This window comes from Oncorhynchus clarkii, chromosome 23 (assembly GCF_045791955.1).
Source record: "Oncorhynchus clarkii lewisi isolate Uvic-CL-2024 chromosome 23, UVic_Ocla_1.0, whole genome shotgun sequence".
NCBI classification, from domain to species: domain Eukaryota; kingdom Metazoa; phylum Chordata; class Actinopteri; order Salmoniformes; family Salmonidae; genus Oncorhynchus; species Oncorhynchus clarkii.
Genome location: NC_092169.1, coordinates 43,555,429 through 43,573,586, shown reverse-complemented (window position 1 = coordinate 43,573,586; position 18,158 = coordinate 43,555,429). Strand labels below are relative to the sequence as shown.

The 18,158-nt window shown below is 39.6% G+C and overlaps 1 protein-coding gene across 1 annotated transcript; it reads left to right on the top strand.

The window, feature by feature from the left end:
• The first annotated feature begins 1,148 nt into the window (after nucleotides 1–1,148).
• Nucleotides 1,149–17,754, top strand: LOC139381662 (PHD finger protein 10-like). The gene is made up of 12 exons (XM_071125346.1): nucleotides 1,149–1,517; nucleotides 7,677–7,783; nucleotides 8,098–8,228; nucleotides 8,508–8,591; nucleotides 8,742–8,866; nucleotides 10,565–10,714; nucleotides 11,415–11,524; nucleotides 11,625–11,769; nucleotides 11,945–12,088; nucleotides 16,293–16,401; nucleotides 16,587–16,775; nucleotides 17,343–17,754. Exons 1-12 carry the CDS (start codon nucleotides 1,449–1,451, stop codon nucleotides 17,459–17,461), a joined length of 1,482 nt encoding a protein of 493 aa, XP_070981447.1. The 5' UTR covers nucleotides 1,149–1,448; the 3' UTR covers nucleotides 17,462–17,754.
• Nucleotides 17,755–18,158: the final 404 nt, after the last annotated feature.

Genomic DNA, 18,158 nt, shown 5'->3' with positions numbered 1-18,158 from the left:
CTTTTGTATTCAGGACAGTTCTTTTCTTTGCCACATTTTTTTGTAGTTTCAGTTTAGTGCCTCATTGCAAACAGGATGTATGTTTTGGAACATTTTTATTCTGTACAGGCTTCCTTCCTCCTTTTCACTTTGTAGTAACTCCTTTTCACTTTGTACTAACCTAAATGTTAATGTTGTTGAGCCATCCTCAGTTCTCCCATCACAGCCATTAAACTCTGTAATTGTTTTCAAGTCGCCATTGGCCTCACAGTAAAATCCTTGAGCGGTTTCCTTCTTTTCCGGCAACTGAGTTAAGAAGGACGCCTGTATCTTGGTACATCCAAAGTGTAATTAATATGCTCAGAGATATATTCAATGTCTGCTTTTTTTTATACCCATCTACCAATAGGTGACCTTTGCAAGGCATTGTAAAATCTCCCTTGTCTTTGTGGTTGAGTCTGTGTTAGAAATTCACTGCTCAACGGAGGGGACCTTACAATTATCTGTATGTGTGGGGTACAGAGATGAGGTAGTCAATCAAAAATCACACCTATTGCACACAGTGAGTCCATAGAACTTATGTGACATGTTAAGCACATTTGTACTCCTTTACGTTGACTCTATGACAATTGAGTACTTTTTCTAGCATTGATGAAACAGACCGTTTCTGAAGTAGTTCTAAAATCCCCTATAGGGAAAATGAATGGTGAAAAAACGATTGGAACCATTTAAGTGTTTGACCAAACACACACATGTATACACTCATGCTACACACACATCATAACTGCTGCTACAATAGTGTTAAGATTGCTAAATACTGCACAATATAAAAAACACTTACCACCCAATCCCCCTTCCCCAAAACACGTGTTAATATTGGACTATAAATTGTGCCTTCCTGTATTATGCTTAAATGTGTATTCTATTCTACTGAGCCATTTACTTTGTTCATATTATCTTTTATTTTTGTTGCATTGTCGAGAAGGAACCTGCAAGTTAAGCATTTCGTTGGAGGTGTGTACCATGTGCATCCTGACTAATAAAACAAAAACACCATTTTAATCAATCAAAACTGTTTAACCAATCACAATTCGCTGATGATGCACCCACTTATTTCGCCACGCCCACTTTCCGCGTATGCCGTGACCCATACTTGGTTGTCATTAGTTACCAAATCACCAAGTCATAATTGTGGATAAACCCCGCTAATTACTACAATTTAATTTCTTAAATTGACATTTTAAACATAACCTCAACCACACTGCAAACCTTTTGCCGAACCCTTAAATTAAGACCTAAAAGCAAATTTTTATTTTCGTGAATTTGTACGATGTAGCCAATGTTGGCAAACATGTATTCCCCATGTTACCGCCACTTGAAGAAGATTTGTTCCTCGTCTCTGTTTCCAGTCGGTAACATTATTATCCTGGTGTGCATCTCTGAAGCTAACAGGACAGTAACCGCTAAACATGGCTACTGTTCTCCCAACCAGACCTTGCGATAGCAACCCTGCAACCCCGGGAGCTCAGTCTGTAAAGGTAAACTTGGCAAAGATATCGGATCAGAAATACCAGTATAACGTTACACATTGCTGGCCACATACATATTGTGTTGAAGACACAACAGGCTAAAGTAGCTAACGTCAGTTAGCTGACAACACAACTGTTTAATTCAACCTACTGCCGTTTCGCTAGTTAAAAACAATTGATAGCAATCTAGCTGTTGTGGGTCGATGTGTTCTAACTTTTGTGTCGTCGTTAGTTAACGACTAGACAGTTTACGGTACTAGCTAGCCAGCCATCCATAACATTACCTGAATTTACTTAGCTAGCATAGCATCTAGGTAGGTAACTAACGTTAGCTGTTTAGTAGTGTCAGCGTATCATTGTTTACCGAGGTAAAGACAGTTTCAAGTTGGATATTCGCGCGTTCAAACCTCCAAATAAGTGTCATGATGTTGGAAAAATTGCGCACAACATTGCACTGGAATTATTTACACGATTTGGACATTAATTCGCTTTCCAAAGCAAATACACATGTGGAAATGTGAGCAGCATTCTGTATTCCTAGTTGAATTAGTTAGGGAGCGTAAACAAACTTTTTTTACATTCAAATTGCAATAGCATGTGACCTACTTGACTCAAACAAGTTTCATAATGTCCACTGACTTCCATTCTTTCTATATTGCACACACTCTAGTTTGTCCATTTATCTCACTTGATTTTACATGAATTTAAAAAACTTAAATGTCAATAGCTCCTTGGTCATGTGACCTACTGACTTCAAACAAGGTGCAGAATGTACACGGACTACCCTTCTATATTGCACACTCTTGTTTGTGTACTGTGAAATCATCTGGTGTAATGTACATTTGATAGTTTAATTTCAATAGCTCCTTGGTCATGTCAATTACACACCTAAAGTGTGCAGTGGATATACACCCATTGAATAATCTCTAGTCATGTATCTTCTATATTGTTGTACATTAATATTAGTTTGACAATTAGGGGATTCAGTCCAGTGTTGTGTTTACCCTTTTAATATTTATCTACAATAATTTGTAGTTCTAAGTACTTATTTTCCCTGTTTTGTTTTTTTTTCCCCATAGTATTTAACAGCGGTACACAATAGGAGAGAGACAGATAATATCTCCTTTCATCGTTAATATCAACCATAAAGGGCAAAGTATGAGATTCATGCTATTCAGTGTCCAAAGCAGGGATGAGAGTGAGCTAGTAAGGTAGACTGCAGTGGGTTTGCTGGTCAATACATATACTGAACATTTAACCACAGTAATGGTGGCCAGTATATCAATTAATAAACATTTAATATTGACAAATTACACAGAAATTGTATACATTTTCCTACTTACAAAGCATGTAGAGGTCTGTCATTTATCATAGGTACACTTCAACTGTGAGAGATGGAATCTAAAACAAAAATCCAGAAAATCACATTGTATGATTTTTAAGTAATGAATTAGCATTTTATTGCATGATATAAGTATTTGATCACCTACCAACCAGTAAGAATTCCGGCTCTCACAGACCTGTTAGTTTTTCTTTAAGAACTCCTCCTGTTCTCCACTCATTACCTGTATTAACTGCATCTGTTTGAACTCGTTACCTGTATAAAAGACACCTGTCCACACACTCAATCAAACAGACTCCAACCTCTCCACAATGGCCAAGACCAGAGAGCTGTGTAAGGACATCAGGGATAAAATTGTAGACCTGCACAAGGCTGGGATGGGCCACAGGACAATAGGCAAGCAGCTTGGTGAGAAGGCAACAACTGTTGGCACAATTCTTAGAAAATGGAAGAAGTTCAAGATGACGGTCAATCACCCTCGGTCTGGGGCTCCATGCAAGATCTCACCTCGTGGGGCATCTATGATCATGAGGAAGGTGATGGATCATCCCAGAACTACACGGCAGGACCTGGTCAATGACCGGAAGAGAGCTGGGACCACAGTCTCAAAGAAAACCATTAGTAACACACTACGTCGTCATGGATTAAAATCCTGCAGCGCACGCAAGGTCCCCCTGCTCAAGCCAGCGCATGTCCAGGCCCGTCTGAAGTTTGCCAATGACGATCCAGATGAGGGATGGGAGATGGTCATGTGGTCTGATGAGACAAAAATAGAGCTTTTTGGTCTAAAGTCCACTCGCCGTGTTTGGAGGAAGAAGAAGGATGAGTACAACCCCAAGAACACCATCCCAACCGTGAAGCATGGACATGGAAACATCATTCTTCGGGGATGCTTTTCTGCAAATGGGACAGGACGACTGCACCGTATTGAGGGGAGGATGGATGGGGCCATGTATCGCAAGATCTTGGCCAGCAACCTCCTTCCCTCAGTAAGAGCATTGAAGATGGGTCGTGGCTGGACAGCCAGGGCAACTAAGGAGTGGCTCCGTAAGAAGCATCTCAAGGTCCTGGAGTGGCCTAGCCAGTCTCCAGACCTGAACCCAATAGAAAATCTTTGGAGGGAGCTGAAAGTCCGTATTGCCCAGTGACAGCCCAGAAACCTGAAGGATCTGGAGAAGGTCTGTATGGAGGAGTGGGCCAAAATCCCTGCTGCAGTGTGTGCAAACCTGGTCAAAAACTACAGGAAACGTATGATCTCTGTAATTGCAAACAAAGGTTTCTGTATCAAATATTAAGTTCTGCTTTTCTGATGTATCCAATACTTATGTCATGCAATAAAATGCAAATGAATTACTTAAAAATCATACGGTGTGATTTTCTGCATTTTTGTTTAAGATTCTGTCTCTCACAGTTGAAGTGTACCTATGATAAAAATTACAGACCTCTACATGCTTTGTAAGTAGGAAACACTGCCGATTTTACAGGTTATCAAATACTTGTTCTCCCCACTGTATATGCCTTGTTAGGGAGATTAAGTATCATACATAAAGTGTTATGTAGTCAAAGTGTCTTATTGCTGACAATACTGTGTTTACGTGATGACACATCTTCACTATTTACTTAAGTTACAAAAGGGCCATAAATATTCAAGTGTACGTCATCAGAAACATTCAACTCCAATTCCAGTTATCTACATAATGATATTACATGTCCTTAGACTTGGTTAGGTGCACATCTAATGTACTTCTATGTTCATCCTTCACACTGTATGACATTTTTTACACTATTTTTTACACTTCATAAACAAAATGCTTATTTTCATGTTATGACTATTTATTACCTCACCCACAAGCATGTGTGGGGCTGCAGAGTTTTAAACTGAAATGGAGAAGGAGAGAGGACTTTTTGTCTGTAGACCGCACAACCTCAACCACCACCTCGCAATTGTTTCTTCGCCACAGCGCTGTGACCAGTTTAATGGACAATATGACAACTGTCACAGTACCATGCAGCTGTATGCCAACGACAAAGGACAGTTATACTGGGACGGCAGAGCAGCCTAGTGGTTAGAGTAGTGGTAACCGAAAGGTTGCAAATTCAAATCCCCGAGCTGACAAGGTACAAATCTGTCGTTCTGCCCCTGAACAAGGCAGTTAACCCACTGTTCCTAGGCCGTCATTGAAAATAAGAATTTGTTCATAACTGACTTGCCTAGTTAAATAAAGGTAAAATACAATAAATAAAAAAATACATATTTCCAAAAACATGACAATAACTATTACAAACAGCAAGTATTGCATGGAGTGCATAAGGATGACCAGTGTACAAGCAAACACAACTTTATTTTCTATTTTAGAGGCAATTGAGTCCGGTACGTCTGGACCAGAACCAGGTTATTCTCCAGTGCTGTGACCCTCATCAAAAGAAAAGTCCTGAAATAGTGATGACTCTACTGTCAGTACAACAGCATCCCCCTCTACTGTCCATATCCCACAGCTGATTTAACATTTACCATTGCACTGAGCTGTAGTATTTCTTTATTAACATACAGCTGGGAAAGTGTTTTTCAGCTCCCATTAAGATGTTTATGCTGCATAGTCAAAATAAGCAGAACTCGTTAGTAGTATACGTTTTTGTACCAGGGAAAATTAGGCTTTGTCTTTGATATTTCAACAAAGTAAGGACAAAACCGCTTTTAGACCGACAAGCTAAGAAGGCTATGGATATGGGAATCTCAGTTGTCATAGATCTTGGGGCGTCTACAGCTAGTGGGCTCTCATGGTTCTTGGAGTGTAGACAAATGGTAGAAGGTGAGAGGGTGTTATGAAATGGGAGTGGGGTGGCGTGGTGCTTATAACATAATGACACCTGACTGGAGCTAGACTGAAAAGGCATCAATACTGTCCACTCAGCAGGACCTGAGAAAGCAAGAAACTGGAGACAACATTTTATACCCGACCATAAGACTTACTAAAATGATAACGTTGACTCTGAATTTCAACCGTTACACAGTCATCAACTATCCTATTGAAGCTTGAGGACTGTTAGAAAGGAGTCTAGGGACCATCAAATATCCTGCGTTGTGAGATTGTAATGTCCTGGAAGGGTTTGAGCGTACAAGGGGGTCTTATCAGTCAGATACTCTTTTTCTCCATATTACTTCTGAGTGTGGGTCTCAGGCTTACATATTTAAGTCTAATAGCATAAGATGAAAGTAGACGAACATCAAAGTGTGCGATTTATGAAGGCATAGTCAGTGGACATTCTGAACCTTTTTTGAGATCATTAGGTCACATGACCATGGAGCTATTGAAATTTTACATTTGGAAAAATTCATGTAAAAACGTGTGAGATGAAAATCAACAAAGTAAAGGGTGTGCAATATGTAGGCCAACTGAGTGGACATTCTGAAACTTGTTTGAAGTCAGTAGGTCACATGACCAAGAAGCTATTGAAATTTAAATAAATAATTTAAAATAGTGCGAGACGTAAATCACATTGTGTGTGCAACGTGTGTCTATGCCATCGGGTTAGCTACAACCAGTTTTGAAAGGTGGTTAAAGAGCTATTGAAATTTTAAAAATGTGATTTGTCACTATGTTGACGGTCCCTAACTGCTGTTGGTGGACGTAAGGAAAACTACAGGCGAATATCCGTTGAATATCCAACCTGAAACTGTCTTTACCTCTGCTCATTGTTTTTGTTTACATCGTGCATGTGTCATTAGACCACAGTCCAAATCCAATGCTCTCTGTTTTGCCTCTAGGAATGCCTAAATCAGATTGTGATAACAATTATTGGTATACAGTCTGAAACAAAACACAGCAAAAACTTGAAGTGTCCTTTATTTTTTATTTAATTAGACAAGTCAGTTAACAACAAATGATTACTTACAATGACGACCTACCAAAAAGCAAAAGTCCTCCCGTGCTGACGGGGACTGGTATTAAAATTATAGGACAAAACACACATCACGACAAGAGCCACCACAACATAGAGACCTAAGACAACTTAGCATGGCAGCAGCACGAAATATTATTGGGCACAGACAACAGCAAGGGCAAGAAGGTAGCGAGAACAAGCCACAACTGTCAGTAAGAGTGTCCATGATTTGAGTCTTTGAATGAAGAGATGGAGATAAAACAGTCCTGTTTGAGTGTTTTTTGCAGTTAACGTTAGCTGTAGCGAACTGAAAATAGGAGAGACCCAGGGATAGGGTTACAATGCAGAATGTTTAATACAAGTACATTTTAATTTACTCTTCCTGTGCTGTTGGTACTTAATTTGGTCGAAATTAGAGACAAAATATCCGCAGGAAAGTGTTATTTACCCAACTTTGTGCCAAGGTACATAAGAAAAACCATGTAAACACCTCCAATACTTCGGTTAGTATGCATTTGTCGCGTGCATGTACTTCCATCTTGTGCACGTGCGATGTGTCATGAGCAAACAAATCTTGTTTGCCACAAACTCGCGTCTTGAATTAGTTTAATAATGATTTCCTGCGGGTATTTTGTCTTACATTTTGACCAGCTGATGGACCAATCCCATGGACAATCGGCAGAGTAAGGTCAAATATAATTTTATTCATCATTTGTGACAGACAAGCAATGTTTAGTGGTTTCTATGTATATGTGCATGCCTTTTGCTGTACACAGTGGAAGGCAATCGGGCTACCTCTAGGCCAGCTTTATCGAATGAGAGGGGGGAATGGTGCTTGCTGTATCGACACAACAGAGGAAATTAACTCACCCCTTGAGATCTGAAAACATCCCAAAAACATTATTTTTGGAGAAAACTATTAACTGTATTGGCTATCATTTTAGGATGACATCGAGGAAGTGTCCAATGATGGCAGTCAAGCTCCAAAAAGACAGCGCATGGGTTCAGGTGACAGTTCCAGAAGTTGCGACACCTCCAGTCAGGAACTTGGGTATGTGGTCACTTTCTATCTAAAGGCGTAGTTTGAAATATTTTCATCACTACTTCCTAATAGACCATGTCCAATCCCCATTACAAACACTTTGGCTGCTTTTACACAGGCAGCGCAATTCTGATATTTTTTCCACTAATTGGTCTTTTGACAAATCAGATAATTTCACATCAGATCTGCTTGGTCAAAAATATCATAATTGGGCTGCCTGTCTAAACACAGCCTACGTGTCCAATAACATTGAGTCCGTCTTTCAAACAGGCTTTAATACTTCTACCCTGCTCTTAACTTTTCAGTCATATGTGTTTCCCCAGGCCCACATACTTCTCAGCAGAAAATCTGACCGAGTACAGGTGGCCGTCAGACGGTAGTGGGGAGTACTATATGTTACAAGAACAAGTCAGTGAATATCTGGGAGTCACTTCATTCAAGCGAAAATATCCAGGTAATGTGACTAAATGTTCGGCTTGTATGGTGTAGTAGGATCATTGCGTGTCAATTTGATTATTAGGCTAGTAGTCTTGTTATTAGGCTAGTAGTCTTGTTATAGCCTATCTGTAGATCATACGGGTCAATCTCTGACAAACCATGCCTTATCTCAATGGAAATAAGCCTCCAGGTTTGATTGTTTTTATCCTCAATCATTAATGTTGTCTCTGGCTGGAGCAGTCTACTACTTTTAATTACCTAATCAATTCAATCAATCAATACATTCTTATTTTAGATTTGGAAAGGAGAGACCTCTCCCACAAGGAGAAGCTATATCTGAGGGAGCAAAATGTCATCACAGAGACACAGTGCACCTTGGGTGAGAAGTGAAAAACATGGAATTGTTGCGTAATCAGGAAGAGCTTAGAGTTCAGCATAAACCACCAGGGCCTCAAGCCTCCCCAAGAGTTGTTATGGGGAATTGGGCTACTCGTGGATACAATAATTAATTGTGAATATTTTTTTCCAGGCTTGACTGCTTTACGAAGTGATGAAGTTATTGATTTGATGATCAAGGAGTACCCAGGAAAACATGCTGAGTATTCTGTAATCCTCCAAGAGAGGGAGCGCCAGAGGATAACAGAAGAGTACTCTGTAAGCACTCTGTTCAGAGAGTATCACTATGTTAGTACTCTGTTCAGAGTACCACTAACGTTAGTACTCAAGGTAGTATGCTCAGCAACATTGACATATTAATTGATGCAAAGTTAGCTTTGTGTTTGCAGATTTCTATATCTTGTTACAGAAGTCTTGGACTTGAGTTCCCCGAATATTTTATATATAAATAATATTTGTGCAACTCAAGCCATGACTTCTGTGTATGTGTGTGTATTTTTATATATTTGGGGAACTCGAGTCCAATTGTATTTTTTATTTTTTTGTATACTTTTGGGGTCACTTAGAAATATCCTTGTTTTTGAAAGAAAATATTTTTTTCATCCATTAAAATAACATAACATTTATCAGAAATACAATGTAGACATTGTTAATGTTGTAAATGGATATTGTAGCTGGAAATGGCTGATTTGAATTTTTATGGAATATCTACATAGGTGTACAGAGACCCATTATCAGCAACCATCACACCTGTGTTCCAAAGGCACGTTGTGTTAGCTAATCCAAGTTTATAATTTTAAAGCGCTAATTGATCATTAGAAAACACTTTTGCAATTCTGTTAGCACAGCTGAAGACTGTTGTCCTGATTTAAAGAAGCAATAAAACTGGCTTTCTTTACACTAGTTGAGTATCTGCAGCATCAGCATTTGTGGGTTCCATTACAGGCTTAAAATGGCCAGAATCCAATAACTTTCTTCTGAAACTCGTCAGTTTATTCTTGTTCTGAGAAATGAAGGCTATTCCATGTGAGAAATTGCCAAGAAACTGAAGATCTCGTACAACGCTGTGTACTACTCCCTTCACAGAACAGCGCAAACAGGCTCTAACCAGAATAGAAAGAGGAGTGGGAGGCCCCGGTGCACAACTGAGCAAGAGGACAAGTACATTAGAGTGTCTAGTTTGAGAAACGGACTCCTCACAAGTCCTCAACTGGCAGCTTCATTAAATAGTACCCGCAAAACACCAATCTCAACGTCAACAGTGAAGAGGTGACTCTTGGATTCTAGGCAGAGTTGCAAAGAAAAAGCCAAATCTCAGACTGGCCAATAAAAAGAAAAGATTAAGATGGGCAAAAGAACACAGACACTGGCAAGAGGAACTCTGCCTCGAAGGCCAGCATCCCGGAGTCGCCTCTACACTTGATGTTGAGACTGGTGTTTTGCGGGTAATATTTAACGAAGCTGCCAGGAGTGATGGTTGCTGATAATGGGCCAGTAGATATTCCCTTTAAAAAAACAGCCGTTTCCAGCTACAATATTCATTTACAACATTGTCAATGTCTACACTGTATTTCTGATCAATTTTCGTTTTCATTATTAACAAAACGTTCTTTAAAAAGACCCACAAAGGTTAGCATAGCTCAGAGCGAATGTAGAGCCCATCAATGTTCCATTCGTTTGGAGGTAATATTCATCATCAAACCTGAAATAGTTATACGTCAAAACATATTCAGCCAGCTCTAGAATAAAGTTTGTTGGTGGATATTCGTTAGTATCTCGGTCTCCCAAATAGTGAGTTAGGCTGCCAGCCCCCCCACACGGGGAATGCTGGTATATAGACTCTCAACATCTAATGTGACCAAGGACAACTCCTGAACTGTATTTTCATTTAAAGTTGACATGGTTATTCAATATGTTGTTGGTAAGTTTTTATTCTATTTTTTTTTTATTTCCTAGAAAATGCAGCAACAAAGGCCTCCGAAGGTTGAAGCCAGTAAAGTGCCAGAGTACATACAGAAAGCTGCCAAGAAAGCTGCTGAGTTCAACAGTAACTTCAACAGGGAAAGGATGGAAGAGAGAAGGGCCTATTTTGACCTTCAGACACACGTACGTTAATTCCACGAATAAAGACATATAGCTCCATTAGTCTTTTGTGTTTATAAGAACTCCCTTGCCATGTTTGAGTAGATCCACCGAGTGTACAAGGCATTAGGAACACTTGTTCTTTCCTGGACATAGACTAACCAGGTGAAAGCTATAATCCCTTATTGTTGTCACTTGTTAAATCCACTTCAATCAGTGCAGATGAAGGGGAGAAGACATGTTGAAGAAGGATTTTTAAGCCTTGACACAATTGAGACATGGATTGTGTATGTGTGCCATTCAGAGGGTGAATAGACTAGACAAAATATTAAAGTGCCTTTTGAATGGGGTATGGTAGCAGGTACCAGGCACACTGGTTTGTGTCAACTGCAATGCTGCTGGATTTTTCACACTCAGCAGTTTCCCATGTGTATCAAGAATGGTCCACCACCCAAAGGACATCCTGCCAACTTGACCCAACTGCGGGAATCATTGGAGTCAACATGGGCCGGCATCCCTGTGGAACATTTGACAGTTTGTGGAGTCCATGCCCCGACAAATTGAGACTGTTCTGAGGGGAAAAGGGGGTGTAAACTCAATATTAGGAAGGTGTTCCTAATGTTTTGTACACTCAGTGTGTATCGGTACATTCATTAACTGTATTATGTATGTGGAGTTGAACTTGCAATTGAAGGAGTAAAAGTTTCAACTAACTTTCTAACAGATTATCCAAGTACCCCAAGGGAGGTATAAAGTCCTTCCTCCAGAGAGAACCAAGACTGGACCCTATCCAGTGGCCCTCATCCCTGGGCAGTTCCAGGACTACTACAAAAGGTAAGGTTCACTAACCAAAAAACTAGTCTCATGAATGCAGGTCCGGACCTCTAAAGATATTTGACTAGCTGATAAATTGATGTTCCTGTGTTTGATACAGGTACTCTCCCAACGAGCTGCGCTACTTGCCCCTGAACACAGCCCTGTTCGAGCCCCCCCTGGACCCGGAGCTGCCTGCCCTGGACAGTGATGGGGACTCGGACCATGCAGATGACAACAAGGGAGAAGAGGGCAAGAAAAATTCAGTAAGGAACTGGATCCTTGAACTGGTTTTACACAATTCACTTGATTTCAGAGCTAGAGATGTGAAGACAAGTTGTATTGTATTACCAGTAAATGCCTAGAGATGCTCTGTAAGTTGATTCAATGTAAGCTCTTTTGCAGCTTGCTTGAATAGTAAGAACTGAATTGTGTCTACAGGACAGCTCATCTGGAAACACCTCAGATGGGGACAGTCAGGACAGTGGAGTGCAGTCAAAGGGCAAGGCCAAGGACAGGACTGCCACCCCGGCTAAAGATGCCACCCCACGCCCCAACCAGCACAAATCTGTCCCTGGGTACAAGGTAGAAGAAAAAAGCCCCTGACTTTCTCCAACAGCACTTCTCTTCTCTTTCCCCTTCTCTTCTACCCCTTCCAGATTCTTCAGCACTTTCAATAGAGAGACTCTCCTTTGTTTTCTGGCCCTGTCACTTCTCTCACACACATACTCCACCAGGTGGCAATAGTTCTTATTTGGGGCAACACTCAAGTCTGCCTTCCTTCTTTCACTTGGTCCAGTTTGCTACTTATGGTTCCAGATCAACCGTATGGTTAAAATAGTGATGGTTCCATGTCAACCGTATGGTTAAAATACTGATGGTTCCAGATCAACCATATGGTTAAAATAGTGATGGTTCCAGATCAACCATATGGTTAAAATAGTGATGGTTCCAGATCAACCATATGGTTAAAATACTGATAGTTCCATGTCAACCGTATGGTTAAAACCAATGATTTATATACAGTATATACACTAGATGACTTAACATAAAAAAGTATAAAAAGATTGTCCTTAAAGGTAGAATCCTTAATTGAAACAATAAAAAAGCATACACCTTGTCTCTGTTTTGGTAAAAATCTGAGGGATGGGCCTGGAGAAATGTAACCACTCTCAAATTCATAGACACAACTATGGATGCAAGGACTGACCATCCATTATACCAAATGTATAGTTTTAACCATTTTGAGGCTATACAGTGTTCAAATCAAATTGGTCACATGCACATATTTAGCAGATGTTATTGTGGGTGTAGTGAAATGCTTGTGTTCCTAACTCCAACAGTGCAGTAATATCTAACAATACACACATCTAAAAGTAAAATAATGGAATGAAGAAATATATAAATATTACGACAAGCAATGTTGGAGTGGCATAGACTAAAACACAGTAGAATAGAATACTGTATGTAAACATTATTAAAGTGATCAGGGATTACATGTCTATGTTTATAGGGCAGGATCCTCTAAGGTGCAGGATTGAGTAACCGGGTGATACCCGGCTAGTGATGGCTTTTTAACTGTCTGATGGCCTTGAGATTGAAGCTGTTTTTCAGTATCTTGGTCACAGTTACTTTGTTTACAATTTAATTTGTTTAAATTGTCAATTGTAAATTGGAGTAAAACAAGCTTCTATTTTGGGTATTGATGGTGTACAACAGTTGAACTAAGCTATGAGGCATTTATAAATGATATTCTTCAAAAGTCAATGGGTATAGATAATTAATTGAAATTCCAAAATGTATGTATCTACTAAGGATTCTAGCTTTAAGGTATTATTATTTTGCGAAAGTACTGTTACTGTCCCTGCTACTACAACAACAACATATTTACATGTAATTCTGTACTTAACATTTTAATTGAAATACTGTGGAATTCCTATGGAAGACTGCTTCTTCTGGGCCGTGCCAATATGGTTGGTGACATCAAAGCCTCTCATTGGCCAAAACATAGCATCAGCAATCCAGGGTTTATATACATCAGTGGTTGAAACACTGATGGTTCTATATCAGACGTTATAAGCAATAACATTTTGGAGTAGTTCTGTCACATCTGGAACTTTTTCTTCACAGCACTTTCGATTGGTCCTGAAGACTTGTACATTTTTCACTGTATTCTTTGAAAGTCTTAATATACCTCTTTTCTGTCTACTTGGCAACAGACTAATTAAAGGGATAGTTCACCCAAATTACAAAATGACATTGGTTTCCTTACCCTGTAAGCAGTATATGGACAAGGTATGACAGCGATCCATGCTTTGGTTTTGTTTCCATGGCATTGTTTCCACATTTTAGCATTTGTGGCACAAATCCATTTAAAGTCATGGGACCAATTTTTATTAGCCTTTTCATGTTCAAATAATTTATAAGTGACTTCATGGAACTTTACAATACATTTCTGATGATTTGGGCGTGATGTGTGAAAAATGCTAATATCAGTCCCATGACTTGAAGCGGCTTTGTGTCACAAATGCTAAAACATTAGCATTTGGAAACGGTTCCTTTGGAAACGAAACCAAAGCATGGATTGTTGTCATACCCTGTCCATAGACTGTTTACAGGGTAAGAAAACCAATATATCATTTGGATGAACTATCCCTTTGAGACATGTGAGCAGATATATTTGGCTGTTAGATTAATTGTTTTTAAACCACACAGTATTTCTTGTTATGATAGACTTTATAAGATGCATCCATTTTATTTAGTAGTAGCACTTCAACTACAGTATTACTTGAGTGTTTTGAACGTTTTATAATTCAAGTTGTCAGTACTTTTAATGCAGTATTCTGCAGTTGTTTGAAATAACCTTACATACTGTTCTTTGTTTGAGACTGGAGAACATAATGTTACTGTGCCAGAGGCCTGTTAATACACTTTCTATATGTTGGCTTTAAAAAAAAAAAAAAAAAACTTTTGATTGCCTCTGAAAGTATTGTTGTGTTCAGGTAGGAGTATGGCTTTTCTGGGATCAACATGATCTACCTTCTGGCAATTTACTCTCTGTCTTACTGCAAGGCAACATGGGAGATTAATAAAAGTTAGTTTGCTAAGAATGACAGCAAGAGCAGTAACGCCAAATGTAGCATGACTGGTATTACTACACTACATCCGTATTTGGTCATTGATTGCTGTGGAGTGGTCATAACTTTCCACAGGGATTGATTTGTCTGTTAATTTTCCAGTCAGCATGTTTCCAAAGGGAATTTGAATAATTTATTTTGAGTGTAAACCAAACTTTAGAAGTTTAAACATTTATTGTTAGTATGTAATGCATACAAATAAACTATATATCTTAGATGTGTTCGGAATTTATCACTAACTTTCTAATCGGCGCTCATTGAATTTAAGGCTAAAGTCAATACAGTACTTGCAGAATAATTACCTAGCTATAGATAACATGGCCTTAAAGTTGACTTTATTATAATTGTAATGCAAGTTAGAGTTCAGGAGCTGTACAAAAAAAATATTTATTTTCATACTGATAATGATATATCCTTAGTTGGCACTACACTGCAGGGGTAGCCATCTGAAGCCTAACACAAAATATGTATTTATTTTCATACTGATAATGATATATCCTTATTTGGCACTACACTGCAGGGGTAGCCATCTGAAGCCTAACACAAAATATGTAGCCTTTCTTCTTGTTTTGCACCAGTCAAAGGAAACATTTCAGGATGGCAACACATCCTGTTGCCTGATTGACATTTTGAAAAGTGATTATATTTCCACAAACACATAGAAACCTACTTCATCCCTCATGGGCTATATTCTCCTAACTGATTGCACACTTGTCATTCCCAATATTTGCGCAGACGGTCTGCCTAAGTAGGTACAGTTTGTGTTAAATTTGTTCCTGACTTGTACACTTCTCTCTCTTAGAATGTCATGTCTTACATGCTTGATTTGAGTGTAATGGCAAAGGTGTCATACCTTCCTTTGGATAAATATTTATCCAAGTTTAGCTGGCACCCCTCTTTCTGTGGAGAAGGTAGCTGTCCTTTTATTAACTCAACTGTGCGTCTCGAACCTCCGGTTCACCCTCCCACAGGTTTCGTTGTTTGTTTTAGAAAGGCTTTTACTGCTCTTATCTAATCTAATACTTTTTATGTAGGAAAACCTTTGATGTCAGTCTTTAGACACAGTTCACCATTGAAATAAAGATTTCAAACAAATAGAATGTACAGAGATGTTTTGATTGTGTTCGCAGCACAGAGACAGTAATGAGGTCATGTAATGAAATACCTGCAGGGAAAGAGTTTTCCTCCCATCAGAAATCACTTTGGCTAGCTACCTTTTTATAAATGTGGGACCATAATGTGTGGAAACAGCTCGGCATCTACCGGAGGGACATTCAACTGTTTAACCTGTTGTGAGCAGCTGTGGGGGACACCATGGCACATCCAAATGGATCTTAAATCAACTTGACCTCTTGGTGTTTGCCTTTGGAGATTTTGAGATCTAAGAATCATAGACTCCCAGTCCCCATGACTAGAAAGGGTTTGTGGGAGGTTCTTAAAAATGACAAGGATTTTCCTAGTCATTCTTGTTTTGGGTTGTGAAGTAAGAATCAGCTAACAAGATTGGATCTATTGTGAGTAAATTCATGTTTACCTCCTGTCAGGCCTTTTAGGATTTAACATTTGTACAATGTGTGTTGCCCAGAAGCCCTGTGTCAGATGGTGCACTAGGCCTGGTTGCTAAACATGATAGCATTGTTCTGTCCTTGCAGCCTAAGGTCATGCCCAATGCTATTTGTGGCATTTGCCAGAAGGGTAAGGAGTCCAACAAGGAAGGAAAGCCAGAAGCTCTCATTCACTGCACACAGTGCAAGAACAGTGGTAAGTGGAACTGCTTGTTTTTTAATTAAAACTGACAAATTGCACAGGCTTGTTCATAATGACCGTAAAGCCTCTAAAATATGAGCAACAGAACTTAATCTGAATTGTTGGGATCACAAATTGGAATTATACAGTGTTTTGGAGAAGTGCTGTGGTGTGAGCGTTTGTGTGTGTGTCCGTCCCAGCTCACCCATCGTGCCTGGACATGGGTGAGGAGCTGGTGGGTCTGATTAAGACCTACCCGTGGCAGTGCATGGAGTGTAAGACGTGCACGGTGTGTAAGCATCCCCACCATGAGGAGGAGATGATGTTCTGTGACAAGTGTGACCGGGGCTTCCACTCCTTCTGCGTGGGCCTGGACTCCATCCCTCTAGGTGAGCTCTCTCTCTGGGTCTGTTCAAATACTTTAAGGATGCATCATTCCTTCTTTCCTTGGTGAAACCTTTGTGATGGAATCGTTGCTTACACCTATCAATATGTATTAGATCAGTGATTACTTGAAAGATGGAAGGGGGAGGGTATAAAAAAAGAGAATCTGTCTTTCTCTCTCATTGTAGCTTATGTCGTCTTTTATGGAGTTCTGGGGTGATTTGAATTTCTGGTTTTATGTGAAAATAACATTAATTTGCATAGCCATCTGAACTTGGTGAATAATGCTAAATTAGAAATCTGTTTTTAGAGTTTTCCAAGACTGGCATTAAAGTTTTTTTTTTGTGCAGTCATGAAGGGTTGTGTGTTACCTCAACTTGCTATAATTAGCGTTGCTGCAAATTAAACATCAGAAAGTTAATGTTCGGAATCTGGTCTAAATGCTTTAGAAGTGTTGAAATCAAATGTCAGAAAGTGCTTTTTAGTCTGATGGATCCCACAATGTAGTCTGCTTTCTAGCCTTTGGGTTGATGTTACGTATTACAGCTGGTCCACATGGTTTTTCTCCTCAGGTTGCTGGGTTTGTGAGTGTTGCAACAAGGAGTCCTCAACCCCCAAGAAGAAAAGAGGAAGAAAAAAACAACTCAAGTCTAAATCTGCACATAAAAAGAATGTGATCAAACTGTTTTGATACTTTTTGTACTTTAGATTGTGTTAAGATTAAGTTGTGTAATCCTGTGTATATCTATGGATTTGCTTTGTCTTAACTATATTTGAAATGTTATTGCCACGGAAGTAAAGCATTTTTTGCCAGTAACTGTTTTTTAAAATTATATAACCCATGCCTGCCCTGAAGTTGTATTAAAACACAGATGATGTCCCTAAAATGCCCTTCCTACCATTGTGCCCCAATAACTTCTCAAAGTAGTGCCACCTAATACTGCCTATTCATCTCTGATAAGTTACAATAGAACTCTAAATCAACCACATGTTGTTGTTGTGACATGTCTAAGAACACAGTCAATACATCCACACATACAGCAGGCACCACAATAGCTGCTCATGCGTAAGGACTGGCTTAAGTGTGACCAATTAGTCACTTGGAGAGGTGGCCTTGTGAAGCATCTGAACAGCTCTGTTCAGGTGAGAGCCAAAGAGATCAGTTTGCCTCTTATGGTCCCTTTGGGCCCTGGTGTGAAGTCTTATAGCAGCTGCCACGTGGCGAACAGGTAGACCACACTAAGAGAGAGACATACGCAGCTCCCCGAACATCTGATCGGTGAGAGTGTGGAGTCCAATAGGCAGTTGGAAGCAGCAGCAAGACACTAACGATATGCGTGTGAACGCTTGCCACATGGCATAGAAAGGTCAGTGTTCCACTCGACAAC

Coding starts and splice junctions, on each gene's coding strand:
- LOC139381662 (XM_071125346.1), top strand. CDS start 1,449: ATGGCTACTGTTCTCCCAACCAGACCTTGCGATAGCAACCCTGCAACC. Junction 8,229..8,507: donor ATTCAAGCGAAAATATCCAG/GTAATGTGACTA, acceptor TTCTTATTTTAG/ATTTGGAAAGGAGAGACCTC. Junction 16,776..17,342: donor CCTGGACTCCATCCCTCTAG/GTGAGCTCTCTC, acceptor TTTTCTCCTCAG/GTTGCTGGGTTTGTGAGTGT.